Source organism: Aptenodytes patagonicus, chromosome 3, assembly GCF_965638725.1.
Source record: "Aptenodytes patagonicus chromosome 3, bAptPat1.pri.cur, whole genome shotgun sequence".
In the NCBI taxonomy this organism is placed as follows: Eukaryota; Metazoa; Chordata; class Aves; order Sphenisciformes; family Spheniscidae; genus Aptenodytes; species Aptenodytes patagonicus.
The window spans coordinates 69,862,218-69,888,830 of record NC_134951.1 but is presented as its reverse complement, the minus strand read 5'-3'; the positions used below and the strand labels follow the sequence as shown (position 1 = coordinate 69,888,830).

The 26,613-nt window shown below is 40.3% G+C and overlaps 1 protein-coding gene across 7 annotated transcripts in view; it reads right to left on the bottom strand.

The window, feature by feature from the left end:
• ADGRG6 (adhesion G protein-coupled receptor G6) overlaps window positions 1-26,174 on the bottom strand; it is a 112,915-nt gene extending 86,741 nt beyond the window's left edge. For 3 of the 7 annotated variants that reach the window (XM_076333742.1, XM_076333748.1, XM_076333749.1), the window contains exons 1-2: window positions 26,081-26,174; window positions 19,883-19,983 (exon numbers count right to left, since the gene is read on the bottom strand). In XM_076333742.1, coding sequence (XP_076189857.1) covers window positions 19,883-19,983; window positions 26,081-26,082 — 103 coding nt within the window. In that variant the 5' untranslated portion in view covers window positions 26,083-26,174. Of the gene's footprint in view, window positions 1-19,882; window positions 19,984-22,521; window positions 22,572-25,506; window positions 25,622-25,675; window positions 25,732-26,080 lie in introns of those variants that run through there. The other 4 variants (XM_076333743.1, XM_076333744.1, XM_076333745.1 and 1 more) reach the window with 4 other exon arrangements.
• Window positions 26,175-26,613: the final 439 nt, after the last annotated feature.

The following is a 26,613-nucleotide window of genomic DNA, read 5'->3' as shown; positions in this document are numbered from 1 at the left end:
GCTTTGAATTTTCAAAGCAGTATTTTTTTCTCCATCATCAAAACATTTCAGCTAGAATTTTTATCCTGTCACTTTTCTTTAAAATTTATATACTTTTCAGTTTCAACAAAAACAACACATTTGGAGAAAAAAAAAATCAGTCTGATTTAATAACAACTCCATTCCTCATCCAAACAGCTTTCCAGGAATTCTGTTATTTTCTTTCCTCTTTGTAGTTTTCTTAAATGTTATTGTGCAGTAAACTCCGCAGTAAGACAGAGTGCTGGAGATCCATCTGTAGTCTAAAAAGCCTTCGGGTGTGCTAGACAGCTATCCTGCGACTCTCCTGACTGCAGTGGTTTTTCCATCCAGGCAGTTCCCATCCCCTCCTGTACTCAGCCTCAAGACCACTCAGCCAGAACAGCCAAAACAGGCTTTGACAGTATACAGTACTAACAGCAATTATAGCATTTTATAGCACGTGGTAATTGAGTCATAATGACCAGGCTGCAACAACTACAAGAAGGATAGCTCAGATGGTAGCTGCTCGCATATTTTCTTTAGTCGGTTCTGGATCAGTTATGAAAATGGCAGAGCACTGCTTGATGGTCTGCCTAGGACACAGTTGGGGAAAATGCCTTCCTTCCAGATGAGGAAGGCCTACAATGCTGAACAGACCCATTCAGGTACCCACTCGTATCTATGCAACGTCATAGAAACAAAAGGTTGATGTAATCCTGATCTAAACGGCCACGAAACTGTGACCACATCTTCCAGTACTGAATCACACGCTGTGCTACGTGGTAGTAATGGTGGCAGGCTAAACACTTTTTTGGCACATCTGGTAAATCTGCTCCAGCCTGTACTCTAAACTTAACTAAAATGAAGTGCCAGCAGCAACTTTAAGCGGTTTTTAGTTACGGAAGTGGCAGAGGGTTGTTTGTAGTAGTCAGGCAACCTGTAGATTGATCATCAGATATGACTTGCAAACATTTGCCAGAAGCATCTTCTTTCATTTATGACTAGACAGACAATTGCACCTTTTCTTTTCAAACTTCTTGGCTGTTTACAAGTGCTACCTCTGAGACTGACTCTACCAACAAAACAAATGCAAAATGATAACAGAGACAAAAATATGAATACCGTAGCCTAAAACAGCTGATCATACCAACTTTTCAAATGGGACAAATCAACAAAAATAAACACCACCATGCTTACATTCAAATCTTCTCAGTAGAGTACGAATGATCTTATTTTGCCTGTCTGTGGAAAAAGGGCTGTGATGAAGCAGCTCCAGCAAAGTGTAAGGGACAGAGTGGGTTAAGCGATACAGATGTGATGAAGGGTTGTCATGAGAGGTCTGGAAAGCCAACCTTGCAGCACCTACTGCTTTTATCAGTATGAGGTGTCACTGCTGCTGCTTGCAAGGGTGATCCCACCTCCTCCAGCATGAGCCACACATTCACATCCCTTCCTTAACGGCAGTGAAGCCACCTTGGGCCATATGTAGCAGGACTACAGCCGCTCTGTCGCCTATAGCAGACCTGCTCAAAGCAACTCTCTGCTCTGCCTGAAGCTGGTCCTCCTCCCAGCACTGTGTCTCCAAGACTAACCAAAGGCCCAGTTTCATTTCAAAAGCCAAAGCAGGAGCTATAATGGGAAATCACCTCGTTCTGGTTGTAATCCATGACTCTTAGCACAGATGCAATGTGAAATGTGTTATTTCATGGCAAATGACACTGACAATAAGAAAACAGTAGTTCCAGTGTAGAAATTTCTTAACCCCAAGGTCAAAGTGATGGTAAACATTGTAGAGGACCAAGAAAACAGGTATATTAGAAATGTATTACAATAATCAGAAGTACATGATTTTCCTCCTTTTTGGCACTTAAAGTAGTAAAATATAACTTTAGAATAGAAATGTGGAAAACACATTCTAGACAAGATACTAGGCAGGTATAAAGAGACATACTTCTACTGACTTCTTACCCATGAGACTACCCTTGCACACCAGTAACATTAATTTTAAAATAATTCTAAGAATTTCTAGCTATGAATCATGCCCACTGTCTTTATATAAATCTATTATTTTGTAAAGTGTATGAAAAGCTATTGTTCCAGTTGTAATGCTGACAGCCCAAAAGAATTAAAAAACCTAATAGTTTAAATACATTAAATAATTTGGGTATTCTCATTCACACTATTTTGTCTTATACTTAAATCTGCTTTAAACCAATTTTATTATTCCCTGCAGATGCAAACCTTGCTACTTCATTTAAAAATTACAAGTCTTCCTGTTCCAAGAAAACAATTACTTTCCAGAAAGTAATAGTATCAGAAGTTTCTTGGCATTTGGGTTTACTAGAAAAATAAAACTAGAACAACAGTGTTATCTTTTACTTACAACTGACTTCTGCGTGGTCTTTCAAACAGAAAGGTATAAAAACCTCTGATCTCTGAACTGCCCATCAATAAGAAATAATCTATTCTATTTATGTGACCATATCTGAGTCGATATGAGGATATGCAGAAGTGCTCCATCCTTTTAGGGAGAGGTAGGACTGCTAGTCCCATGACTACCAGATCTGCACTGTGCAGAGTAACAGGTTTGTCTCTACGTTTGTGAGATAGAATGTGTAGCATATATGGTGACATGCAGACTATCTTGGTTCCTTCTGCATTTTAGTTTATTTCTGTCTCTTCTGCATTTCAGAAGAAAGCAGAAATTCATGCTTTCTTTTTCCAATGATGGTTCTTTTGTCCCCTTCACAGTCTGAGGGAGCATTATATGAAAAACAGACATTTGATTCCTTCCTCAAGATGGTCAAACTGTGGTCTAGCTATTCACTGCAACTGAAAAGGTTCTTCTGCTAACGTTTACAGTTGTGAGCTGCAAGAGTGGCTCTAGGACAAAATTACAATGAGGAACTACTACTCAAGTGAGCAGCTCAAACCTTTCATTACGTTTTAATAAAGTACTAGAAGTACCACTCAGTCCTTTCCACTGCTTGTCAACATGATCAAACGCATCCTATTATTTTTGAGCCCATTTCTGCAAGATGCAGTCTTAGTCTAGAGCACTGGAACAGCAGTGTAATTACAGGTCATACATCCTGAAGATTTGCTAATAACATTAACACCTGTAAAGGTTGCCAGTAACTGGCAGTCAGGTAAAACTGGTTTACTCCAATTTTATTTTTCTCACTGAGCAGACCAGTGCCTCAGCTACCACAAGGGATCTGTGGTATAAGAAATACTAGAATTAGTGGACACCTGGATAAATAAAATCTATTTGGGAGAGTCAACATGACTTCTGTAAAGTGACATTTTGTTTTACAAACCTCTTGGAGTTCTCTGCAGGGCTGTTGTGCTGTGCAGGTAAATGTGACCCAGTTGACATAGTTCACTTGGATATCCAGAAAGTTTCTGGCAAAGACTTTCGCCAAAGGCTTTAAAGGAAACTAAGCAGCCATTACATAATAAGGAAGGTTCTGGCACGGATAAATAACTGGTTAAGAGGTAGGGCGTAGGAGCAAATGTGAAGCTGTAAAAAGGCAAGAAAGTCACTAGCAGAGTTCCACAGGGGTCTTTGCTGGGATCCATGTTACTTAACATATCCAGAAAGTATCTGGAAAAGCAGTAAAAGAGTACAGATGAAGTTTGCTGATGATAGAAAGCTACTCCAGATAGTAGATACCTTGAAAGCAAACTGTAAAGAACTGAAAAATGAGTCTTTCATAAGACACAGTGACTAGGCAATAAAATGACAAATAAAATTCAATGTAGATAAGTGTGACAGTGCCCTGAATGCACTAAAAGCCCTTAATTTGCTTTCAGTTCTTGCTGGACATATGCTGTAGGTGTATCTGTCTCTGGCCTTGTCTCTGGCTGCTCCTGATGCGACTCCCTGGATGGACCCTGGACCTGGTTCACTGCCTCACCCTTCCTGCTAACCCGGCTCAGACATGGTGGGACTGCACCCAGTCAGCGAGGGCCCTGTCTGCGCTGCCGTTGCCCCGGCTCCCAGATCCTCCCCCATCATGGGCCGCCCAGCTCCTGCTGCTCCCAGCTAGCTGACAGCCCAGGGCACGTATGGGTGTGCCAGCCTGGGCTTAAATGAAGCCCTCGAGCCACAGGCCTGGGCGAGAGTCCCGGGTGGGGATGGTAAGGGCAAGCGAGGGGATAGTCAATTACTCTTCAAAGCTGGGAAAGAGATGATGTAATGGAGATTTGACAAAGGCCTACAAAAGGTCTGTGGGTGACAGGGAGAAGGGAGAGAGGGAGTATCTGCTCACTGTCTTCACTTGGTGACCCCTTGTTATAGAAGCCACATTCAAAGTAAGGAGAACAAGGTGGTTCTTCATGCAGTGGGAAGTGGACACGTGGCACTCCCTGCCTGAGGACAACTGTGGATGTGCGAGTTCAAAGGGAGAGTGGGCAACTAGTTGGCAGAAATCCATTGCAGACTACTAAACAGGCAAGCCACACCAGCCTCAGTGAGATTTTCATTCCCAAAGTGAAAACAGTTGAAGACTGGGAGAGTTTTCAGGGGAAGCATCATGTACATAGGCCTTGTTTTAACTCTTCTATTCCAGGTGCCCATCTATGAACACTGTGCTGCTTGGACCCCTGGCTTAAACCAGTAACAGACTTACTTCTGTTCCAAGGGTAGATGGGCATCAGGACCTTGTCCATGGTTACAGGAAAACTAAATTATTTCATGACTTGTAATCCAAAAACTGCCACAGTTATTAAACATTTCTTAATTTGTGGAAGACTCATTTGTCCTACCACTAGCTACATGTCTGGAGGGTAAGAAAAACAACCTTAGCTCTAAAGGAAATCCTTTTTCAAATCTGATGTCTTAAGGATTACAATCCTTGTTCTTTTTGAGGATGTTGGCACCAAAGGCGCTAAGGAAGCAGGGAGATGCTTGGCACTGCATGCCAGTTGCAGTCTTTCATCTAGCAGAAGATCTTAACATAAAAGATATCCTATCCTTAACTAAATATATTTATTTATTTACTTATTTTATTTATTGCTGAAGAAGTAGGCATCTTTCCACAAAGCTCTGGGCACCCTGCTATTACTTCAGATACACAGAAAGATTTTATGCATTTCAGAAAACCCTACTTCCTAGCAAAATGCCACCTTCATTCAAACCTCAGTCCACACAGGACCTACTCATCCAGACTCCAACATTCCCTAAGTGCTCCTCCAGAAACTAACACTGCAGAAGTAGAAGCCTTCACATCTTTTCTCTAGATAGATATTTTCTTGTGTCTCTTCTGCTAAGTGTCACATTGAATCCTCTGTTTCCAAATGCAAAGTGTTTTGGGTTTTTTTTCCCCAACAGGATGACACAAATCAATCATCAATACACTAAGAATTACAGTGCCTCAAAAAAACAAACAAAAAACCCCAAAAAACCCAAAACCCCTATGCACAGTATTGCCCTGGAAAGAATATTGGAGAATATGGAGAAAGGATGTATTTCAAATGTGTAACCAGGAATCCCCTTGAAGTTATGGATGGAATAAAAAATTGAAGGGGGGGGGGAATCTTATAAGTGATAGTAGCACGTAGGAAGTGCTACAACAGAATACCTCTGTTCCTTTTTTCTTTTTCATTATGAAATCCTATATTCTGGTGTTACATAGGTCGTACAGAACCAGGTTGCTATTGTTCTAACTGCAGGGTCATTCAAAGGCCACAATAAATAATTAAATTATAAGATAATTTCTTCTACTCCTAAGCAAATTGCTTCACAGTGAAGTGGCTTGATTACTCCAATTACTGTCAATCTCAGCTTCTTTAAACTGTCTCAAAAATATGGTGGAGAACATCCTGATTAAGTGAGGATAAATGAAACAAGAAAAATAAGTAAATAACATTTTGTTAACAAGACTTTCTGCTCTGCATATGGGTTAAATTAAAATTCTAAGTAAGCATCTCTAACAAATAATTATATCTTTATCTGCATATACACCCCCCCCCCCCCCCCCAACATTACAAACCCCTCCCAGAAACCTGCAGACACCATTAGGATTGCACAATCAAGGACTACTGAAGTTAGGAAATGCCAGAGTTAACCTTCCTTTGGCCTTTGTGCACAGATAATTAAAAAAATCTTCAATTACATAATCACACACTACCGTTTTTGCAGGACCTCATTCAGTGCACAGGAAGGACAAATCCCATGAAATAAGCAACTTTTCAGTATCCTGCTTTACCTCCGTTCTTCGATGTGTGACCCTCAGCTTTGCAGCAATTCCAGTCCTCTCCTGAGGCAGAATCACCGATTTTCTCATGAGCTCTGGTGGTGTTCATTAGTATAACATTTGAACGTTTCTCCAACAGTTATTAATTAAAAACTTACAAAATGACTGTGAGGGAAGACGTATTCTTAAATTAATTTTACAGAAGGGTAGTTGGGGAATATCAAGATCGGAAGAATCCTCTGACGTTACGTGTCTAATTTCAGACACACAAGACCTAACTTATTCATGATTTGCAGCATTATATAGAGGTTAATATAGTCAAACACAGTTCCTATTCACTTCAACTGCACTTATAGATGCAAATCACTCTACGGCTTTAAATTAGGCAAAGAAAATGACACACATGAAAGACAGCCATGAAATTCATTTGCTCAGCCACCCCCAGCAAACAAGAGTCAGAGACAGCATTCAGTTTTCTAGCACAGCCATCAACCACCCTAGCCATGAGATCTTCTTGCAATCCAGTGCCTCATTTAGTGTACATATTCTACCTCTGGCCACACATTAAGCAAAGGCCTTAAAAACCATGTTTGTTTTCAGCCTCATAACGCATCTGCTCTGTACAAAACTGGAGGCCAATGACAAAAAGCAGGTGACTTTGTAATTAAAACCTGCATCATCACGGTGGATGTGAAAATGGAAAATTCCATAGGCAACCTGAATTCTTCAATTCTGTTATTTCCAAATTATTGAATTGCCAGCTTTCCAGCCTTAGTATTTTCTTTATAATATTTTCTTCCTAAAGCTTTCTTCTGTTATTTAAAATAAGTCAAACTTGGAAAACCACCATTGTGTGACAATCAAAGGAAACCTACCCCACTGGTTTATGCCTTTATTTCCACCACACAGGTCTCCAACATTTCAACCGAAGTAGCAAGTGCTGATTCTAGATTATCATTTTCTATTTTGGTTCACTAGCTGAATCCTAATCTTTTCCTCACCTCCACATAAACCAGGAAATGATTAGAAAGTAAAAAAAAAAATGTAAATGTCTTACTCTCTGTCAGAATTAGTAGGGATGACGGTTGTGTTACTTTAAAGCAGACATTTAATAGCCTGTGAAATTTCAGAAATAAACGTACTGTGTCATAATTAGAAAAGATAAATTATAGGGAAATGGCAATATCCGTATGCAATTGGGAGCCTGGGTATTCACTCAAACCTCTCATACTGCTGCTGATAAAAAGGTGCTCACAACGAAAAACATTATTCATTCAAGTCTCATACAGATATACTTTTCCATGACCAAAGCAGCCCATGCTCAAGAACGTAATTTACTTAAAGTGTGGACAAAGGCTCTGTGCTATTGGGCTAGACTTATAAATCTGTCAGTGCTCACAGGCAGTACAGGAGATCCACCTGCACAATCCAAATATACACATTAATGTGTTTCCCTATGGATATTTGTCCTTAAACTGTTCCAAAAGTTTAGCTCAACATTTTCCTGTATTAAAGTTGCATCATAAACATATAATGTTTTATAGACATTTTTATCACAAATAATTTATATTAATTGTATTTTTAAAGTAGTGCCAAAGAACAAGTCAAGTAACTTTATTTATGGCAGGACACAAGCACAGGGTAATGGCCGATCCTACATCCAGACAATGTATCTCCAGTGAGATATGACGATGCTAACTAAATTAGTTCACTTACGAAGATCATGCTACATGGAGAAAAATAATAAAATACCACCATTATTACTATTTAACATTTATATTATAACTTTAAGAGGACAACCCTCATGGAGTTGCATTATAACTTTAAAAACATAGCAGGTGAATTGTTAATCGTACTGAAAACTCTGTTTGTGTAATATACACTATAACCCCAAGAAAGGTCTATATGGGAACATATTCACTAGATCAGTGTTTAGACTGGACATATTGGTCTCCAGTGTTTTTCACAATTGTTGACAAATTGCTAAGTATAGCCCAACAATGGTATCTAACAGTGCAGATTATCTCCTTGCATTTCAGGTAACTGGTTCTTGAATGTATAGACTACCTTGGCCATACAAAGTCTACTTGCATAGCATTTGATTACCATGACATTTGCTACCATTGGTATTTGTATACATACCTCTAAGTTTACACTCCAACACCATAAGTTTTATGAGGAATGATGTAAAAGGACTAATGGGGACTGTTTATGAGAACCATTGTGAGGGCCAATATAAAAAACTGAACTACAAACATAAAGACAATTAAATTATAACAAACTATAAAGAACAAATGGCAAGTACCACAGAAGAGCTTCTTGGCAAGAAAAAAAAATCGTTTCCTTTAATTTTCACCAACTGCTATTAAGTAATTTGTGACTCACAATGTTCATGTTTTGATGATCAGATTCTAGTTTAAGACCTTTTTTTTTAAAATATGCAAGATTATTTTCCATTCTGCTGTCATTGTATCATTCCTTACAATGTATTCGGCAAAGGAAAACTAATAGAAATAGAATGTGAAATACCATGAATTGCTAAAAGACCAGATTCTTTTTTTTTTTTTAGTTTGGCTTGATCCCTGATAATAGAAGATGTTTCTTCAGATTTTCACATATTTCAAGTGAATAAACACAGTAGCTGATTAAGATAAGAAGCATTGCAGACCTCACCCTAAAGATTAAAACTCTGGCCAGGCTAAGCTGTCTTCTCACTAGAAACACACACACTACAGTAAAATATGAGAAAAGCTCAAAAAAAAATCTTTCATGCCACTATAATCAAAGGCAATCCATTTAAAGAGGAAAAAGAAAGCTTTCCTCTCTGTATTAGGATTAAAAACCAGGCAGATTATGGATGGATGGGTAGGTAGAAACAAGAGTGGATATCTGGGTTCTACTGATATTTTACCTGGCTCTGACAGTCACTGAACAATCCCCAACAGGATGCAGTAAACCTAGCTGAAAAGAGGGTGATACAGCAAAAATGCTGTCTTCTCCTCAGCTCAGTTTTTGGGAGTGCTGCGAATGCTTGTGTCCCACTGGATCTCTGGGAAACTGAGGTTCTCCGAACTCCTGCAAATGGTACCGTGTCCTGCATAAAGCATGAACAGTGCTAGAAGAAATAGTCTTTCAGTATCAGTCCTTCCAGGAGAGTTGGTGCATTTGAGTTTTTTGCTGGAGCTCAAGTCAATTCTTAAGTACCAAGTCAGGATTCACATGCCATGGGGATTACACAGACAAAAAGCAGAATACAAAACCCTCTTCCATTTCAAGCATTACTGGGTGAGATCACAGTAATCTGCAGACAAAAACCACAAGTTACAACATATAATCGCTGCCAAGTGTACACAGCAACTCTTCTTTTTTCGTTCTTTACGCCTTTTTGCTTTCTGAGCACTGAACAGCAATGCTGCAGCACCATGCAAGTTAAATCTTTTAAAGGCATGGGGCAGAACTTTGGCTTCCTCTGACATAACAGCATTGTTTGGCCAAGACACCAACTTCCAAATAGTTTCTATTTGGACATTTGGGGAGGGGTTTTCCAAAGTGCTCAACAGTGATGTATCTCGGCTCTTATTCAAGGGGGCAGTAAAACTTGCACTGGCTTTGGAGGGACCAAACAAAATCAATGTTATGCAATCCAGTTAAAATGGAGGAACCGCTCGACTATATATAGCTGAACACTTACTGAAGAGTTTCCTTATATCTTATTCCAAAAGCTGTGCAAAACTATTTCAAGGTTAAAGCAGATCTGTCTCAATTTCACCATTTCTAAGCATAAAAAAATGGCAAATGGCATGCTTGCTATGAATTTATTTTATTATTTTTTCAATCACATTATTATTAAGAGTTATTTTTCTTTACTTTCTTGGAAAAAATCTCTTTTTATTTAAGAAAATTAATTCTTTTTAGAAATAGGAAAATATGGTGAAATTTTAAAATAAACATTGTAATTTTCTCCTTCAAATTCAGAATATTTATTACATCAGAAAACTGATTAAGATGATAAAGCAATGTTTTGAAAACAATAGCTTTAAAAACTGGACTCTTCTCAGCTACATTTCTGGCTTCTGATACATTCCATTGCTATGATGTGCTAGTCAGAAAAAATTTATGCAGCCAAGCACAAGAAAATAGGCATTTTTTTTACCAAAGATCTCGAGTTCAGCTATTGATTATATAATTAAATTGCCGGTCACTCAATTCTGATATGCTATAAACGATATAGAATAACTTCAGATACTTTTGTTGAGAGTAGTAGTCAAAGGAGTTAGTAACTACAGGAGTTGCCTAAAAGAGAGTATTTCTGTCGTGTACATCAACACTGCTGACAACGGGGGGAAGAAAACCACCCAAAACTAAAGACAACTGACTAAGCCAGACATATTATTTGCAGGTAACTTCTAAGTTACTAGTGTTTGGCAAGGGATTTAGAAACCACTCATTTGGTATTGCCCACATGTGAAAAATATGCGCAGATTTTATTAGAGAGAAGGAGTGTATATAGAGATGTTTGCCTTTTTAATCCTCAGTACTATCTTCTGATTGCCATGTGCCACTAGAGAGAGAATTTTTTATTATACCAGTGCTACTTCTACCATTTTGACTTTCACTGAGACCCTTCTGAGAACATGGAAGGGTTAAATGCAATTCATTCGTAACGCAGTGAAATAACCACTTAACAGAAAAGTAATCGCCCATACTCAGAGACAGAGAGAGGCAAGCCCGACTGGTGGTACTGTTGCTATACAACGTCTTTGCCGGTTCCAGTGGCAAGATTTTAGCAGAAGCATACCCAATTCAAAATAAGATCAAAATACCGGACATCATGGAAACAATACACTGCCAAAATCTGACAGGTCCGAGGAAAAAGCCTACCTGTTATAAACTAGCTACACAGCAAACCGTAACCAGAGCAGCTGGTGCACACGGCACATTTGATGTACCAGGCTTACACATGCAAGGGAGGGGGGCTCCTTGTTTTTATAGTTGCACTTCCTTTAAATATTTTTATCAGTCAAACAATATTTTGCTTTTTAAAAACCCCACAACTTCTACCTCACTGATGCCTTGAACGATGCCTTTGTTCAACACTAGCATTCCGCCCTTTTATTTTTGTATGTATATTACAGATACGATTTCTTGAAATATAACAATTTCCTAAACCAAAGTTAAAATCCAAGATGAGTTGAACACCATTTGGGCGATTTGTTATTCAAAATATTGGATAGGTGGACACCTATACCCGCCACGAAATCTCTTCGTTATTTCAGATTTCAGTACAAAAGACACAATATTGGTGTTCCTTTGCATATGTTTAATGACTCAGCCCGCAAGGCGATTTCAGCATTCCCTGTATACTTCCCATTTCTGTAAAGTGCAGTATGATACATGACTAACATACTTTGGAATTGGAAAATATTTAGACACAGGATTAGAAAAAAAAACAGTAAAAGATTTAAAATTTAAACCCGCTTATAAGCCTTTCCTGTAAATCCAAGACAATGAGAAACAAACAAAACAAAACACACTTCCCCTCACACCACAAAACAAAAATCACTGAGGACTGGGACTTGTACAAATGCCTCTATGATAACTTCAACCATGAGGTCTTTTTCTCCACCTAAAAAGCAAGTTCTGATAAAAAAATGACTTCAGCGTCATAGCATGGATTTGTCACTCCGCAGCTCTTAATGAGAAGAGCTATGAGAAGCCAGAGCATGCATCCGAACAAAACAAACTCTGTTCAAGATAGGGAGTTGCAGTTTTCTGTCTGACACCCATTAAGAAGCATATTCATGAGGGGAAAAAGCTGGAATTGGAAAAACTCTGATTGCATTGTATCCTTTCAAAAATTAGGTTAGCTGTGTGACGGTCTTTTCATGGATCTACCCTGTGTTCTGCAAGAGCTAACTCTTGCAGATACGCATCCCTGAAAAAAGCAGTTGTTTTACAATGTGCTGGAAGACAGTTGGACTACTTTGGGGATATCCAGGGAAAAAAAAGTGGTCTCAAGAATGGGAACTAACATTCTGTCACTCTTTAAAAGAGCAAAATATCTTCCAACACACTTTTTCAGTCTCCAGGAACTTTAAAAAAAAAATGTTCTCTGAAAATATGCCATGCTGACATCTCTATAGAACATTAAGTATCTTACATCTTAATTGATATAGCTGTAGTTTTGGAGTATTAAACAATCTGAGTTACCACCATGGTGGCCTCTCTTGTCAAAAGTGACTATTTGCTACACTGGAATTTGGACAAACCAGTAAATAACGGAAAAGACGTTCAGAAATTACCAAAGGGAAAATTCACAGAATGGGAATTGGTGAGCATGTTTGGGGGCTAAAATCTTGAGGACGATTAGCAAAATTGTTTCCAACTACCAAATTGAAAACAGTCAACATACTGTTCACACTGCTGTTGTCCCAGGCAATAGAGTAAAAATGACAACATGAAAGATGAGAAAAAAGGAATACAAGTTCATAGTGGTACCAAAATTTATGACTGCAGTTGGCTTTAGAGTGGAAAGTGGCTTGATTCTTCATGAGAAGGCCAATAAAATGAATTAGTGTGAATGATACCTGGAGGCCAGACTACAAAAGCAGAACTCTAACTATGAATTATGCACTTAATTCTGCTGTACTGCAGCAAGAGTTAGAGCTTAGTCTGTCATTTACAGGAACTGGGCAGACCAGTGAGCACTGAATCCAGACAAAACAAGAGGCGTTTCTGGAAGCCCTGCCTTCCCGTAATATGAGTGCCTGTATTATCACATTTAGGGCAGGAAAAGTAGTTCTGGTCCAATGTATCACAGTAAGGGATGTACTTCTTTGTTGTAACTTATCATTAGTACACTAATATTTTAGTTAACTCTGTAGAAAATGTTTACAGTCTATAGCTGAAATACTTTATTTTCCTCTCATGGGAGAGAGATTTTTCTCTTCCACGATGAGAGGAAGAAATTTTGAAACAGTATGGGTGAATTATTTAATCAGAGGTATTTCTATACACAATCTTAACAAGGAATGTAATGTTCTGGGTGGGTCTTCTTATTTCTTAGTACCTTACTAAATTGTAGCTAAAATTCCTTCACTTCATTTTTTTCAAATTCTTGTAAAATAAAAGTCATATATGTTTTTCTTCATTTTAGTATTGTCCACACATAATATATGGGGTAAGTAGAACTCTCTCAGACACCTCTGTGCTGTGGTTGTAATAAAAATGCAAATTTTAACATTTCAATTATTAGACAGTGATAACTGAGGCCTTGATCTAGTGAACATTACATGTTACACCTTATGCAAATCATTTAAGCAATCCCATTAAGTAAGCAAATCCAATATTCTAGCAAAACAATCATGGACATAACAATATGCATCCAAAACCTGCACGATCAGCCCTTCTTATTAATTGACAAGTGCTGACTTTACAGTGGTAATCACTCACTTCTAAAAGGTCCACTGGTATATGAAATCAACCATTTTAATTACTCTGTATTAATTTTAATACATACTAAAATGCATATCACATGATTGCTAGACTCATATGTAAGGAACTTTTGTCTGGAAAAGTGTGCTATTCCTAGTTAAGACCTTCACTTCATGATGCAACATTTTTCTCTTGTGGATTAGTAATGTGAGAAAAGTGGCGTTCGCAAAGACTTCAGTCTTTTAATGAGAAACAAACTCATTTTGTTCCAAAATGTTCATTCACTTTATTGAGAGCAACTGACAAATACCATAAAGAATGAATTTCTTTACATAATAACCTCTATCGGAGGCAGCCTTTTGTAAAGCACAGTCCAGTTGGCCACAAGTCATTTTGGGGCTATGTTGGATATACCACTGGGCTAGATACTTTTATTGTCCGTTATCATAGACAATATTGACAAACTGACAAATTGTCATTTGGCTATGTTTTTAATTTTTAACAGTGAACAGAAAAAATGAGGCAAAAAAAAATTATAAATGGATTCTAAAATCTATAGTTCATAAAGATAGGACCTTCAGTGAAAGGTATATTCTTTCTTTAAAGGTATATTCTTTAGAGAAGGGTACATTATCTAGCCTATCTTCTAATAAAGGAGTGCAGAGACCCTGTTAAGATGAGGTCCTAGTCAGCTTTGAATTTCTGTGATGTTTCACGATATTCCATTTGGGTTTGGCTACAGGTGCGTATCAGAGGAAGGGAAAAAAAATCATTGCACTTTTAAGGCAATATTGTTATGGTTAATGCAATGAGATCCAAACACTTTAGGGAAAAGAATTATCAGCACCATCAAAAAATTATAGCGAAAAAATAAACAGTGGCAATGAGAGGCAGCTTCCTGTGAAATTCATTGTAACAGTGATTTACTTTTACATTAACGAACTGTCAACTGAGGGAAATACAAGAAAGCCAACTAGTAACTTTTTCTCTGCAAGATTTATATGAACAGAAATTCTAAACACATGCCTCAAGCCAGCAGAAATTTAGATATTAAACAGAACATAAAGGATTGCTTTTGTTTTGCTTAAGCTACATTAAAATATAAAAGAAGACTGACAGAGGAAGGGGAAAGAATAAAAATACTTTGGAGCTATTCATTAAGTATCCAGATTCCTTCTGACTAATCTCTCAATTACACATGATGTATGTATGCCTGTGTAAGGAAAGAGACTGCCTGACTGAATACTTTTTTCAAACTTTTTAGGTTTTCTGAGTTTTTCCATAACTTTCAGAAACATGAATTTCCATGCCTGAGTCAAGGACAGCACTCTCGGTCACATTTACCCTGCCCAGCAATATATGCACGCCCATTCACACCCTGGGGACGCCACGGGAGAAGTTTCACAAAGTGCCAGTAATAATGTTATAAAATCATCCGCCGCCTCCCCGCCGTACGCAAGGATTGTGCTGACTGACTGGGTTAATGTCTTGGCACTTTGGTTCTTGCTGTGCACACGGTAAGAGAGAGGAAGATAAGGGAATGTGCTGACAACCATTTCATCATTCGCTCGGCGATAGGATCTTTGGCCCTTGCCTGGGGTAGGCAGTTTGAGATCTGTGGTGGGAAAAAAAAAAATAAAAAAATCACGCTTCCTGACTTGGGCCGTTCAAGATAAAACTCAATCCGTTTTCACAGACGGCAATGTGACTAACTCTTGCTGCTAGTGCAGGTGGCATTAGCAATACTTCCCACCGTACTCCCTTCCCATCTCTTATTAGGCTCCTGAGCCTGCAGGGTCACTCTGAAACTCTCCCATAAACACGGGAGGACCTTAATCCCTCCTTTTTATCTACACAGGCCCAATTAAAGAGCATGATGGACAGAGATGATCCTATATGGGAGACCATTATCAGCCATGTAGGTGAAGGACCTGCTTTCAGTTTTATTCTTTTTTCTCACCTCTCTTTCTTGATGAATTAAGAACAGCACAAATTTTTGCTTTGAATCACCACTAAAAGAAATGAAATTAAAATTTCAGGGACTGTAATAGAATTGAAACTTACTCTTCGGTGAGCTCCTGGGCATTGATTAAAGCCCTTTAAGGACATGGAAATATGACTACAGACACCAACGCACTTTACTGATGATGAACAAAAGGACAAATGCTCACTCTGGCATCAGCTGCAGTCGTAGTAATTTTGTGATAACAGCAGTATGGGGCATAATGCAGAAACAGTGTAATAAGAATTGTAGATGTATTCATGGCTTTATTAAAATAAATATTTTCCACATCCTGAATAAAACTAAATATGGTTGCATGGTAGTCAAAATTTAAAACAGCTATTGAGTCACGTAATTATGTATCTGTTGGTGACAGAAGAAGGTAAAAACTCTTACGAGGCTGTTGCAATCTCCTCAAAATGTGCAAGTGTTCAAAACCCTGGAAGTCCAGTACTGACAAGACACTTGAAAGCTAGATTGGAAAGTAATTATGCAAACTGGAATCTGCTTTTAAGGTCACCAAAAAAACTCCAGTTCTGCTCCTGGGTTACCACAGAGAGAACAGTCAAAACCAAGAGATAGTACAATACTGAAACATTAGACATTTCGCTATGAGAGCAGAAAAGCCAAAAAGCAAGGGGAGACTAAACTGAACACTTTTTTGTGAGGTTACACACACCTGAAACAACCGATTTTTACTTTCTATACTGAACTCCTGGTTCCTTATGTCAGATAAAAATGAGGTCATTGCAACAGGACAAACACCAACACAATTTTGTAGGCACAGCAAAAGCACTATCATATTCCGAGAAGTGCAATTTCCAGTGGATCTCCTCATTTCCCAGATTTTGAACCAAAATAGATTCTACAGGGCAAAGATTAAGGAAGCACTACAGAAATTAGGGAAGTTTGGAAATCATCTAATGTATTTCTCAGCCCCAAGGGAAGAGGATTATAGATTTAAACCGTTTCTGGAATACATTACTATACATTCCCAGGGACTGAGATTCCCCAGTCTTCCTTGGCAATCTATTCCACTGCTATCTATACCTTTCGATGAGATGTCCTCCCCTCATTCATCTTGCTGTAATTTAAGCCCATTCTTTTTGCCCTTTCAGCTGCCCAGAAAGATCAGTCTATGCCTTCCCACTGCAGATCTCTCTTTAAATATTCTCAGTTCTTATGCATTCCCCCTTCTGCCTACTCTAGACCAAAAAATCTTAGTTCCTTCTGTCTGCCCTCATTAATTGTGTTTTCCAGAACTCTGTTCGCTCTTTTTGTTCTCTTTTGGGCTCTCTGAAACCAACAAAATGTACATACAAACGAAAAGTCTGAATCTCAGATAAAAGTGGATTTAACTAATTCTGTTTAAAACACCACCATTCTAACATCTCGGCTTCTATACAGTCCTTTCACTGGAAGATGGGCAAGCTGTTTACAAGGGAGGCAAGACATACACTCATTGTTATAGGCAGGGAAACTGAGGCACAGCTAAATGACTCACTCAAGGCCATCAGGGACATCTACCCCAGACAGGAATGGAAACCTGTCAAGTTGCTTACTGAGCTGCTCCGTAACTTCACCCCATGTCACAACACAGGACCTGAAGCCAGTATGCCAAAACAGTTACGGCTGCTGAGATTTTAACTAAGTACATGTTATATTTTTATAATGTATTTTTTATTTTTATAATTTCTTTCTATCTTTCTGTTTTAAGTGTCAGAGTCCATCCATTGATTCCTCCGAGGTATCAGACCTATATTTTGGGATTACGCTCCACTGCTGCACCTGCTTGTCAGTACCTTACTGATCAATTTGTGGCTAAACATTCTTTTCACAGACCATCCCACTCCTGTTCTAAGTTTTCTGCTGCGTAATCCTTCTCTTAAGCTTTGTTTCTGAAAGCAGGCCAAGTCCTGTAGTTCTTCTCAAGTTAAACTATAAAATTATTACTTTTGCATTTTTTCCATGTCACAGCATGACTGATATTTTTATCCTTATGAATAGCCCCTTAAATAATCCATAAAACCTGTACATGATGATCTTAATCCCTCGCTTGTATGTAACCTCCTCTAGGCAAAGCTTAATAAGACCCAATAGCTTTCTAAGCTTACAGCTCACTAGTGAAGCTGGATTAATGTCAGGTTTTGTGATATTTCTACTGTAACTTCAGTAAAGCTTAAGCTGCCAGAGAGATCACGGATACCGTATGCATCCACAGCCAAACTGATTTAAGAACACAAAATAAAAAAAATGCAGGAGCAGTGTTTCCCACCTTGTCTGCCATGCTCTATTAAAAAGAACAGATGAAAAGACTCCATTTTGCAGCATAACCTATGCTTTTACATCAACATAAAAGGAAACATGAACCCTGAGGGTCTACAGGCAAGTACTGCCAAATGACAGGTTGCTGTAATCTCATTTTCATTTCAGTTGAGTATTAACAGCACGCTACCTATGACCTCTTTCACTGTTGAACAGCAAACATTTGTCTATTGAACCTGGGTGTTTCCAGTGTATCTTATTTACCTACTCATCATTCAGGCAGGAAATGTCTTTTCCATTTATTGAAAGTTTTGAAGATTTCACATCTTTTCCAGTCGAAGCAAGAAAGAAAAAGCCCCCAGGGGCACTCACTTGAGATGCAGAAGACTCAGGTTCAGGGCTCTGCTCTGATTTCCATCAGAGACCTGGTTCTGAGTCTCCTACATGCCAAACCAGTGCCTGAAAAAGGAGCACGGACAGTAACTGTAATAGAGGAGACCGAATTAGCTAGAACACTTTGGCTGCTTTTGCCAATCCAATGGCACCAGCCACTTTATTGCTGAAGTAGTTAGCCAGGGGCATATATGATTTTGTAGAAGCGTATCTTGGAGTCTGGCACAGGGCTTTTGACCCACCTACGTGTTCAGTACCAGCACAGTTAGCAATGGTACGCTGTGGTTAGCTGAATGCACAGGTGGGCTTGTAGTTGGCTTTCTCTGTCCTCACAGCATACTGGCTAGGACCTTCTGGCCCATGGGACTTACTCTTGCTGTGTCACCTGCACTTTAAATAACTAACCTTTTATCAAGAGGAATGAGCAAAGACTAACGGTCTTTGGGTCTTAATGTTCTAGTCACCAGATAACAGCCCACAGCAGCAGTTTATGCTGACGATGGCAGCTGCATGGCCCAGGATCATATATGGCCCAGGAACACAGGGACACAAAGGCCATCAGCCAAGGGAGCCGTGGGTGAGAGTCGGGTCCTAAGTGCATTTCTGGCTACACAGTTTAATGGAATTGGAAAACACCCATTAAAGTGACATGAAGCTGGAAACTGCTACTGCACAGCTACTTTTTTTTTTTTTCCAAACCTGCACTTTTTATTTAGAGAAAAAACAGTATCAAAGAAGCTAGAAACTCTTTCTATATATAAACCATCCTTTTTCCAATGGCAAGACTGTAGCAGCAGAACTACCCATCTGATATGGAATTAGCTGAGCACTACAAGCTGCTCCAAAATTTTCATATGCTCCAGAATAAACTCCAGAGTTTTTTTCCAGTAAAGCAGCTGGACCTCCTAAAATATTTTGCACTCTAGTGGTTAGGAAAAGACATTTAGTAAATGAAATCTCTCATTCATATGTTTAAAAGAAAACAGTCAGAATGTGTTACATTACTCTGTACTCAAGTGTCACTACAGACCAAGATGATGTTAAGTTTAAACTGACTGTTCTTTACAGTGTATGATTATCTTACGTACATATAGCTTGCTGAGGAATGTTTCTATTATTTGAATCATAAAAGTGTTTAAAAATAACAAGCACACTACAGTTATTTTACAGCTTTGAACTAGAGTGAAGGATTACTGAATACATCATCTACAGGCACAAACAGTATGTGGAAAATGGAAGAACTACGTGATTACTCTCAGTATTCCAACAACCAGAAGAAATTCAAAAGAGAGGTAGGTATTAACAAGGTAAAAGCAAAGGAAGGACAAAATTAAAGAATTCAAAGAACAAAGTCAAAGAAAAAAAAACAATTAATGACAGCAAAATGATAAAACCAACAAAAAGAAAATTCGGCAGTAGCAGAAAATATGACCCAACCTATCAAATCACAACTAATAATTATAACGCATCACTTTCATCAAAATGTTGTATTGTACATAATTCAGTCATACATAAGCATAATCCTTAGTCATCAAAACTTTGGCTCCTAAACCATTTATTTAAGCAAGAAGATGATTTGCTGACCTACCTGCTTGCTGCATGCATATAATATACGTGGTAAACAAGCAGAGACAGTGCTGCAGCTTCCATTTCCAGTGATAGCACCACATTTCACTTACATGAGACATCCTGTGGAAAAAAAGCAAGCAAGAATTCAGGGAGCTTTACAACAAGCCAAGAAAATGAGAAAATACTGGTTTTAGTCAAACTAGTAACTAGCAGTAAATAAAGTAGCACTTGAAAATTACGGATGGCCTTAGCGTTGCTTAAACAGGCAGAAGTCTCTACGCTTGCTAAAAAGGGTCAGAAATGACGTTGCCTGGACCTTAGCAGAAAACAAAGCGGAAGACTGGTCAGCGCTGGGCTTCTAAGCAGATAGGTGTGGGTGGTATTTCAGTAAAAGAAACAAGCAGCCCATATGGTGACAGTCTGAAAGAGGTAAGGTGTAGTGTTTTTTTGGAGACTGCAAATCTTTACTTTACCTATTTACATAATTTACAAATAAAAATACATTTATGCTGTTTAATTATATATAATACATACATATTTGTTATTAACTATATAAAGATGGTATGTGACAATTTGCCTCTGCCCTTAACCAGCCTTTCCGTATTTTTCAGTGCTAGTATTTTGATAGCTACAATATTTTCTGCTGACAACTTCAATGAAAATCTTGAAACTTTCATTGCCAAAATCTAGGGGCTCGTCTGTGCTGCCAGTGAAGTCAGGGACATCTTTATTACTTAATAAAACAAATGCAATTATATAAAAATCTTTATCAGTTACAGCTTGAAGTTAAAGTTTCCTTTGCCTTGAAGCGTACAGGACGTTTAATGGCTAAACCAAAATGTTTCCTCCGTAGTGGGCAGAAGAAGCAGCAAGAAAGACTCTTAATAAATTTGGTCAGACTTTTAACCATGTATCCAAAATGAATGCTGCTCCATTACATTCCTGTCTCATTTTATTCAACAAGTTAGCAACAAGCAAAAGCAAGCCACAAGTAATGAAACACAACACGCATTATTTTGACCAACTCCTTCCCCTCCTATTTGGCGATGATAACTGGCTTTTGTTCAGAAAGATATTATCTACTTACACTGGAAGAAAATCTCTAATAGAATCCCCAAAATATTTCACAAGCCTATTCCCAGCAACAGTATGTGAAGAACTACAGATGAATAGTCGTGAAGAAACACCGATGAACACAAATGTCTTCCAGATTAGTGCATATTAAATACAGAAAAAGAGAAAGGTATTTGGAATGGCCACCAGTACGATTTATCGGGATGAAAATGTGAAGGAGGTAAGTGAAAGAAAGTAGAGAGTCCATACTCAGTGGCAAGAAAAATTAATTCTCTTAAACTTGGGAAAATAGTCTTCCTTCTGCTCCACAGACATTGCTGTGAACCCGCCAGTGAAACCTGGGGGCAAATGTAAATCCTTTCCCAGTATCAGCTTCTGTTTCTTCCCATTACATTACAGAAATGGAGTTCTGTAATGTAGACAAGCCAAACTTAATGCAGCAAGATAAACCATTGTAAAGGAACAACTAATGTTTCAGTTTTAAAAGTAGTAGTTCATCAAACCACTCCTGTGGGCTAGATGCCAGTGGGCCCAGGTAAATGGCACTTCAACAGACTGCTGCAATCAGTTAAGTTTCCCTTCAGTGCAGTGTTACATAGCACAAATATCTGATTACAAAAGAATTCCGGCTCTTTATGGGTAGTTGTATCAAATTAGGAATTTGAAGCCGATTTATTTTTCTGAGATATTGTAAAGTCAAACTTAACAAGTGTTGAAGGCAAGCACAGAAAACACTGGGCTCTGAAATACAAGAATCTCTTTCACAAAGCCAGACACACAAAATAACCAGATTATCAAACAATAGAATTATTGTCCTTCAACTTAATGACCCAAAAATCCCCATTAAAGTCTCAGACAACAGAATGCTGAGGTTTGGGAACAGTAACTGTTCAATGTATATAATTTATAAATCCACAATTCCCTTAATATTCATTTAGAAAATTGACTTTGAACAGAAGTCCTTTGAAGACATGAAAACAGTAATACGCACATACAAACACACATGGCATGCTCATATGCTCAGAGTGGTGAAATGGAAACGTTGAGGAAAACAGCATGATATACCGAAGATACAGAACATCGCTGTTTCTACAGAAGAAAGAGTTTGCAGCTACTGATGAGATACATGCAAGCCTGCTGCACAGCCTACCAATGCAAACCCGCAGAAGCGGTTACATTACTGCTTTTTGGTTGTTGGCTTGTTTTGAGCAAGCACAGTTAAAGTTATCAGACTAGGAAACAGTCACAAGCAATTATTTATTAATTGAGAAGAAATCTGTGTTAGTTTTCATTGTATTGATAGATTTTCTGTGTGTTACAGCAATCATCACTTTTGATGTCTCTGTGAGCTCAGCTGAAGTTTTTGCTCATTTAATAGCTGGAGGATCCAAGACAATTTTTGAGATACTCAAGGAAAAATAACATGGCAAGTTTCTGCTGCCTAGGTCTGAAGCGAATCTACTCAGTCACATTGCCTTTAGCGCCTCTCTTAAAGAATCCGAGATTCCACGTTAGTCTGAGACAGCTATTTAATTTGGCCAGTTTCTGCTTGTTAATGTTTACTTGCATTGCGGTAACACTTACAAGCCAGTACTCCACGGTGTTAGTTTACAGTCTGTTTCCTCATCTTCACTCTTGTAAAAAGCACAAGTCAAGAAAAATTTCAAGAACACGGATAATCAACAACAGAGTAAGTGCAAACAACAAGGCAGAAAGGAGTAACTATAAAGATTTTTCCCCAGAGAAAAAGGCTAGATAATTAAACAATTGCTACAAGAAAATTCAATTCTCCACCAAAATAAATATGTAAAAAATAGCAAACCTGTCTCCTCCACTTACATTCTCTACTGCTGAAAGACAAAACAATTTTCTTTACACCACATCATCTCAGTTGACAAGAAAGAAAGGTTCATCAAACTCAAACAAGAATGACCACAGAAGCAGCACGCTACCAAAATGCTCCACTAATGCAGGTATCATGAGTCAGATCTCTTTCTTTTGGAGAGGACTTTTGAAGATCTATGTTACAAAGCATAACCTCTAGCTGAGTGCTATAAATGAGTGAGGAAACCAGTTATTTACATGTTCTTGAGATCTTGCATAGACAAAAAGCTGAAATTCAGAAACCTGACGGCTCACAGCCTTACACTGTGACGTGCATAACACCCCTGTTCACACAAGAAGTTGTCAGGGATGGGAACCAGCTAACACGTTGCCAACAAAAAGGTTTCTTCCATACCAAAATCCATCCCTGATGTTTTTATAATGTGACATCCCAATTGGCAGACAATTATGAAAAGGAGCCAGAGCAACTGGTAAATATTTCCTATGCATTAAAAAAACAAAACAAACTTAGTTGCAGATATCATTCACCTGTTAATACCCACTATGTTTATATTTATTTTAAGGATCATTTTCTTGATTATTAGTGTTAATAAACATCTAGAACTGAATCCAAACAGTATATGAATAATTCAACAGAAAAATTAACAAACAGTTCTGGGCTAGTTTATAGCTTATCAAGGGATGATATGGTCCCCTGCTACAACAGCACTGACTTGATGGCCCAAGAGACCCCTTTGGTCTTGTGTTCCTATTTTAAGTAGTATTAAAAGATGTGTTCTGTCATTTAATATTCATCCATAGCACAGAGAATGGATATTGGCACAGCAATGTACTAAAACACACCAAGAGTTTAAGTAAGCAAAGCAGTCCATAACGAAGCTCTCAGAATATATGCGAATTATTTCAGTCTTTAACCCTGGAAACACTGAAATTGCTGAACACTGTTTATAGTGGGTTTTCTTCTCTATTTTGTTTCAATTTAAATGAAAAAGCCCTGTTCCATCCCCAGCTGGTAACACGCTAGCAGCTCTGAACAAATCATTGTAGATTGTCAAACGGAACCAAAACAACATTTTACCCAATGTATTTGGGGATTTATTAGGACACCTATGGTAGGAGTACATCCATTACAGTTGGATGTAGTCTCACAAAAGCAATCCCTTTTAATGCCTTCCCCCCCCCCCAAAAAAAAAAAAAAGTAGCAAAATTATAAAGTGCCCTTCTATGGAGTCTTACAGAAGAACTACTAATTTTTCTATGGACTGTCATTATTCCATTGTAGACACTGTGTGACATGACCAGCTATGCACTCTAGCTACCAATTCAATATAGTCCAGTCCACAGCTACTTTCATTTCCTATAGCATAGGGAGACAATGACCTTATTCACAATTCATTCCAGAAGAGCAAAATAGACATGTAATTTATCTAAACCATAAATGGATGGTAATTTCACATAGATGTAGCAAGACTCCCACTAATTTCATCTTCAACTAACTACTAAACCTTTTACTCTACGTGCCAGCAGCCAGCTAATGCAACATCATCACCTTTTAGGGAGTACACAGCTCTGCAAGAAAATATACACAAGATGTGAATAATCCTGGAGCATTTAATTTGTATACTGTATGGTCTCAAAACATGCAATACATATTTGAATACACCATCTTCCCTGTTCAAAGCTTCGGCAAAGTTCCCTGGAGTAGGATGTGAATTCTGCCCCAGGCAGACTGACATGACTTTCTTTGGTCTTTGACATGTCTAAAGCTAGTAAAGAAAAACGTTGCTGACACTTTAAAATTGGAAGAAAGATAACATCAATTTCACAATTTTTTCTCATATAGGTTGTAAACAAAAAGATTTTAAGCTTAATCACTCCTAAGTGGAACTACAAGTGAAAGGTGATTGCAACTCACAGCTTAGTTCCTGCAGGATAACAGGGGAGTCGATATTAATTTTGAAACCCTTGCTTTAAACTGTAGTACACGAATGACCTGAAAGATTAATTACACAATGCCACTTAAAACTTTCATTTTGTTAAGCATTACTTGTTCCTAATTATTCTTACAGTCAACCTTGAAAACACCCTCACGCTCATCAAAAGAGATGAAAAAATAAGACACTGCCTTTTAATTTAAACACTGCCATCTGTATCAGATCTGTCTTAGTCCCTTGGCTTTCCTTTCAAAATGAACTTTACCCAGTCGCAGGCAACTAATCTGCTGGCTGTTTGCAACTCGGTAGCACTGCAACACTAGGTCTTTAGGAACTCCTTCTCATTTCTGCCTTAACTTCACCGAGCGCTGTTAGAAAACCCTACCCTTTCCCCCTTGCACTGTCTCCCTCCAGGCCCAGCCACAGGTCCCCTCTCCCACCCGGCTGTGAACGCACCGCCGAAACGCCTAATCCCAAACCTCAGTACCTTGCCTTACCTCCGGTGAGAGCCTGTCAGCAAAGGCAAAACATACCGGGGAAAGCGCCCAGAGGCCACGGCAGCGGCCCGCCCGGGGACAGGCGGCGGACGGACGGACGGACGGGAGGGAGGGAGGGAGGGAGAGCCGCCCGCGGCGCCCCCGACCGCCCCTCGCCCCCGGACGGCGGCGGAGACCCGCGCTGCCGCCTCTCCGCCGTGCGCTGCAGGGAGGAGCGGTGGGGCCGGGAAGGTTTTACGGAGCCCGCCCTGCCCTCTCTCTTCCTTTTTTCTCCCCTTGTGCTGGCACCGCACCTGGAGGGCTGGGAAGGGCGCCTGTGGTGGACGGGGCTCCTCGACGTGAGCGACCACGGCCCCGAGCCGACAGGCCGGGCCAGGCGGGTGCCGAGGCACCGGCGTTCACAGCGGGCGGCGAGCGGGGACGAGGGGTTCGCTACTTGCCTCCAAGCACGGGGAAACTCACCAGAGCAGTCCTAAGGACGGGACTACAGTGCTCTGAGAAAGGCAGCGGCCGCCCGGGACCCTGCAGGGCAGCCGCCGGCAGATTCGGAGCCCGGACGGGGCAGAGCCCGGACGGGGCAGAGCCCTGCCTGCCCTGCCCTCTGAGCTCCAGACGTGAAACTCTCTCGTTTCCCCATTCCTTCAGCCCTACCTGTCTGCACGGCTCAAACCTGACATTACTCATCACCTACTACGGGGGGGGGGGGGGGGGGGAGGAAGGGGGGGGCGGCGGAGGGGAAAGCCCTGCCTATCTGGCCCGGGTTTCTTGCCCCACAAAGGAGCCCGCGGGGGTTATCGGCGCTCCCCGAGCGCCGCGGGCGGCAAGCCGCAGCCCTCGCCCCAGACAGAGTCCGGAGAAGAGACTTACATGGTGACATTACGGGGCGGCTCTCCTCCGGGTTTCAGCAACCATCCTCCCCCGCTGCCGCTCGCTCTGCCTCTGGCCCGCTCCCTCGCGGGCTCCCCGCGAAGGTCATCGCTGCTCACCCACCTCTCTTGAACGCCCGCCCCCGCACACGCCGCCCGCGGCGGCCGGGACCGCGCCGATCCGCTCCTCCTCCTCCGCCGCCGCGATGCCCCCCCGCGCCGGGACCTGCCTCTCTCGGCACAAGTCGGGGAAACTTCGGTGCCGAAGGAAGCCGCCCCCGTGGAGGCAGGGGCCGCCCCGCCCGCCCTCGCCGCGCCGGGGGCTCAGGTGGCGGCTCCGGCGCGGCCCCGCGGGCTGGCCCGGCCCCACCCGCCGCGCGGGGGGCAGGACGGGACCCGCCGAGCCGCCGCCGCCGCCGCCACCGGGGGGCCCCGCGTCCTCCTCCGGGGACCCACTCCACGGCAGCGGAGCGCCGCTCCGGGGAGAGGGGTCGCTACCGGGACCCCGCCGCCTGCGACCCCCGGGAGGGGCGC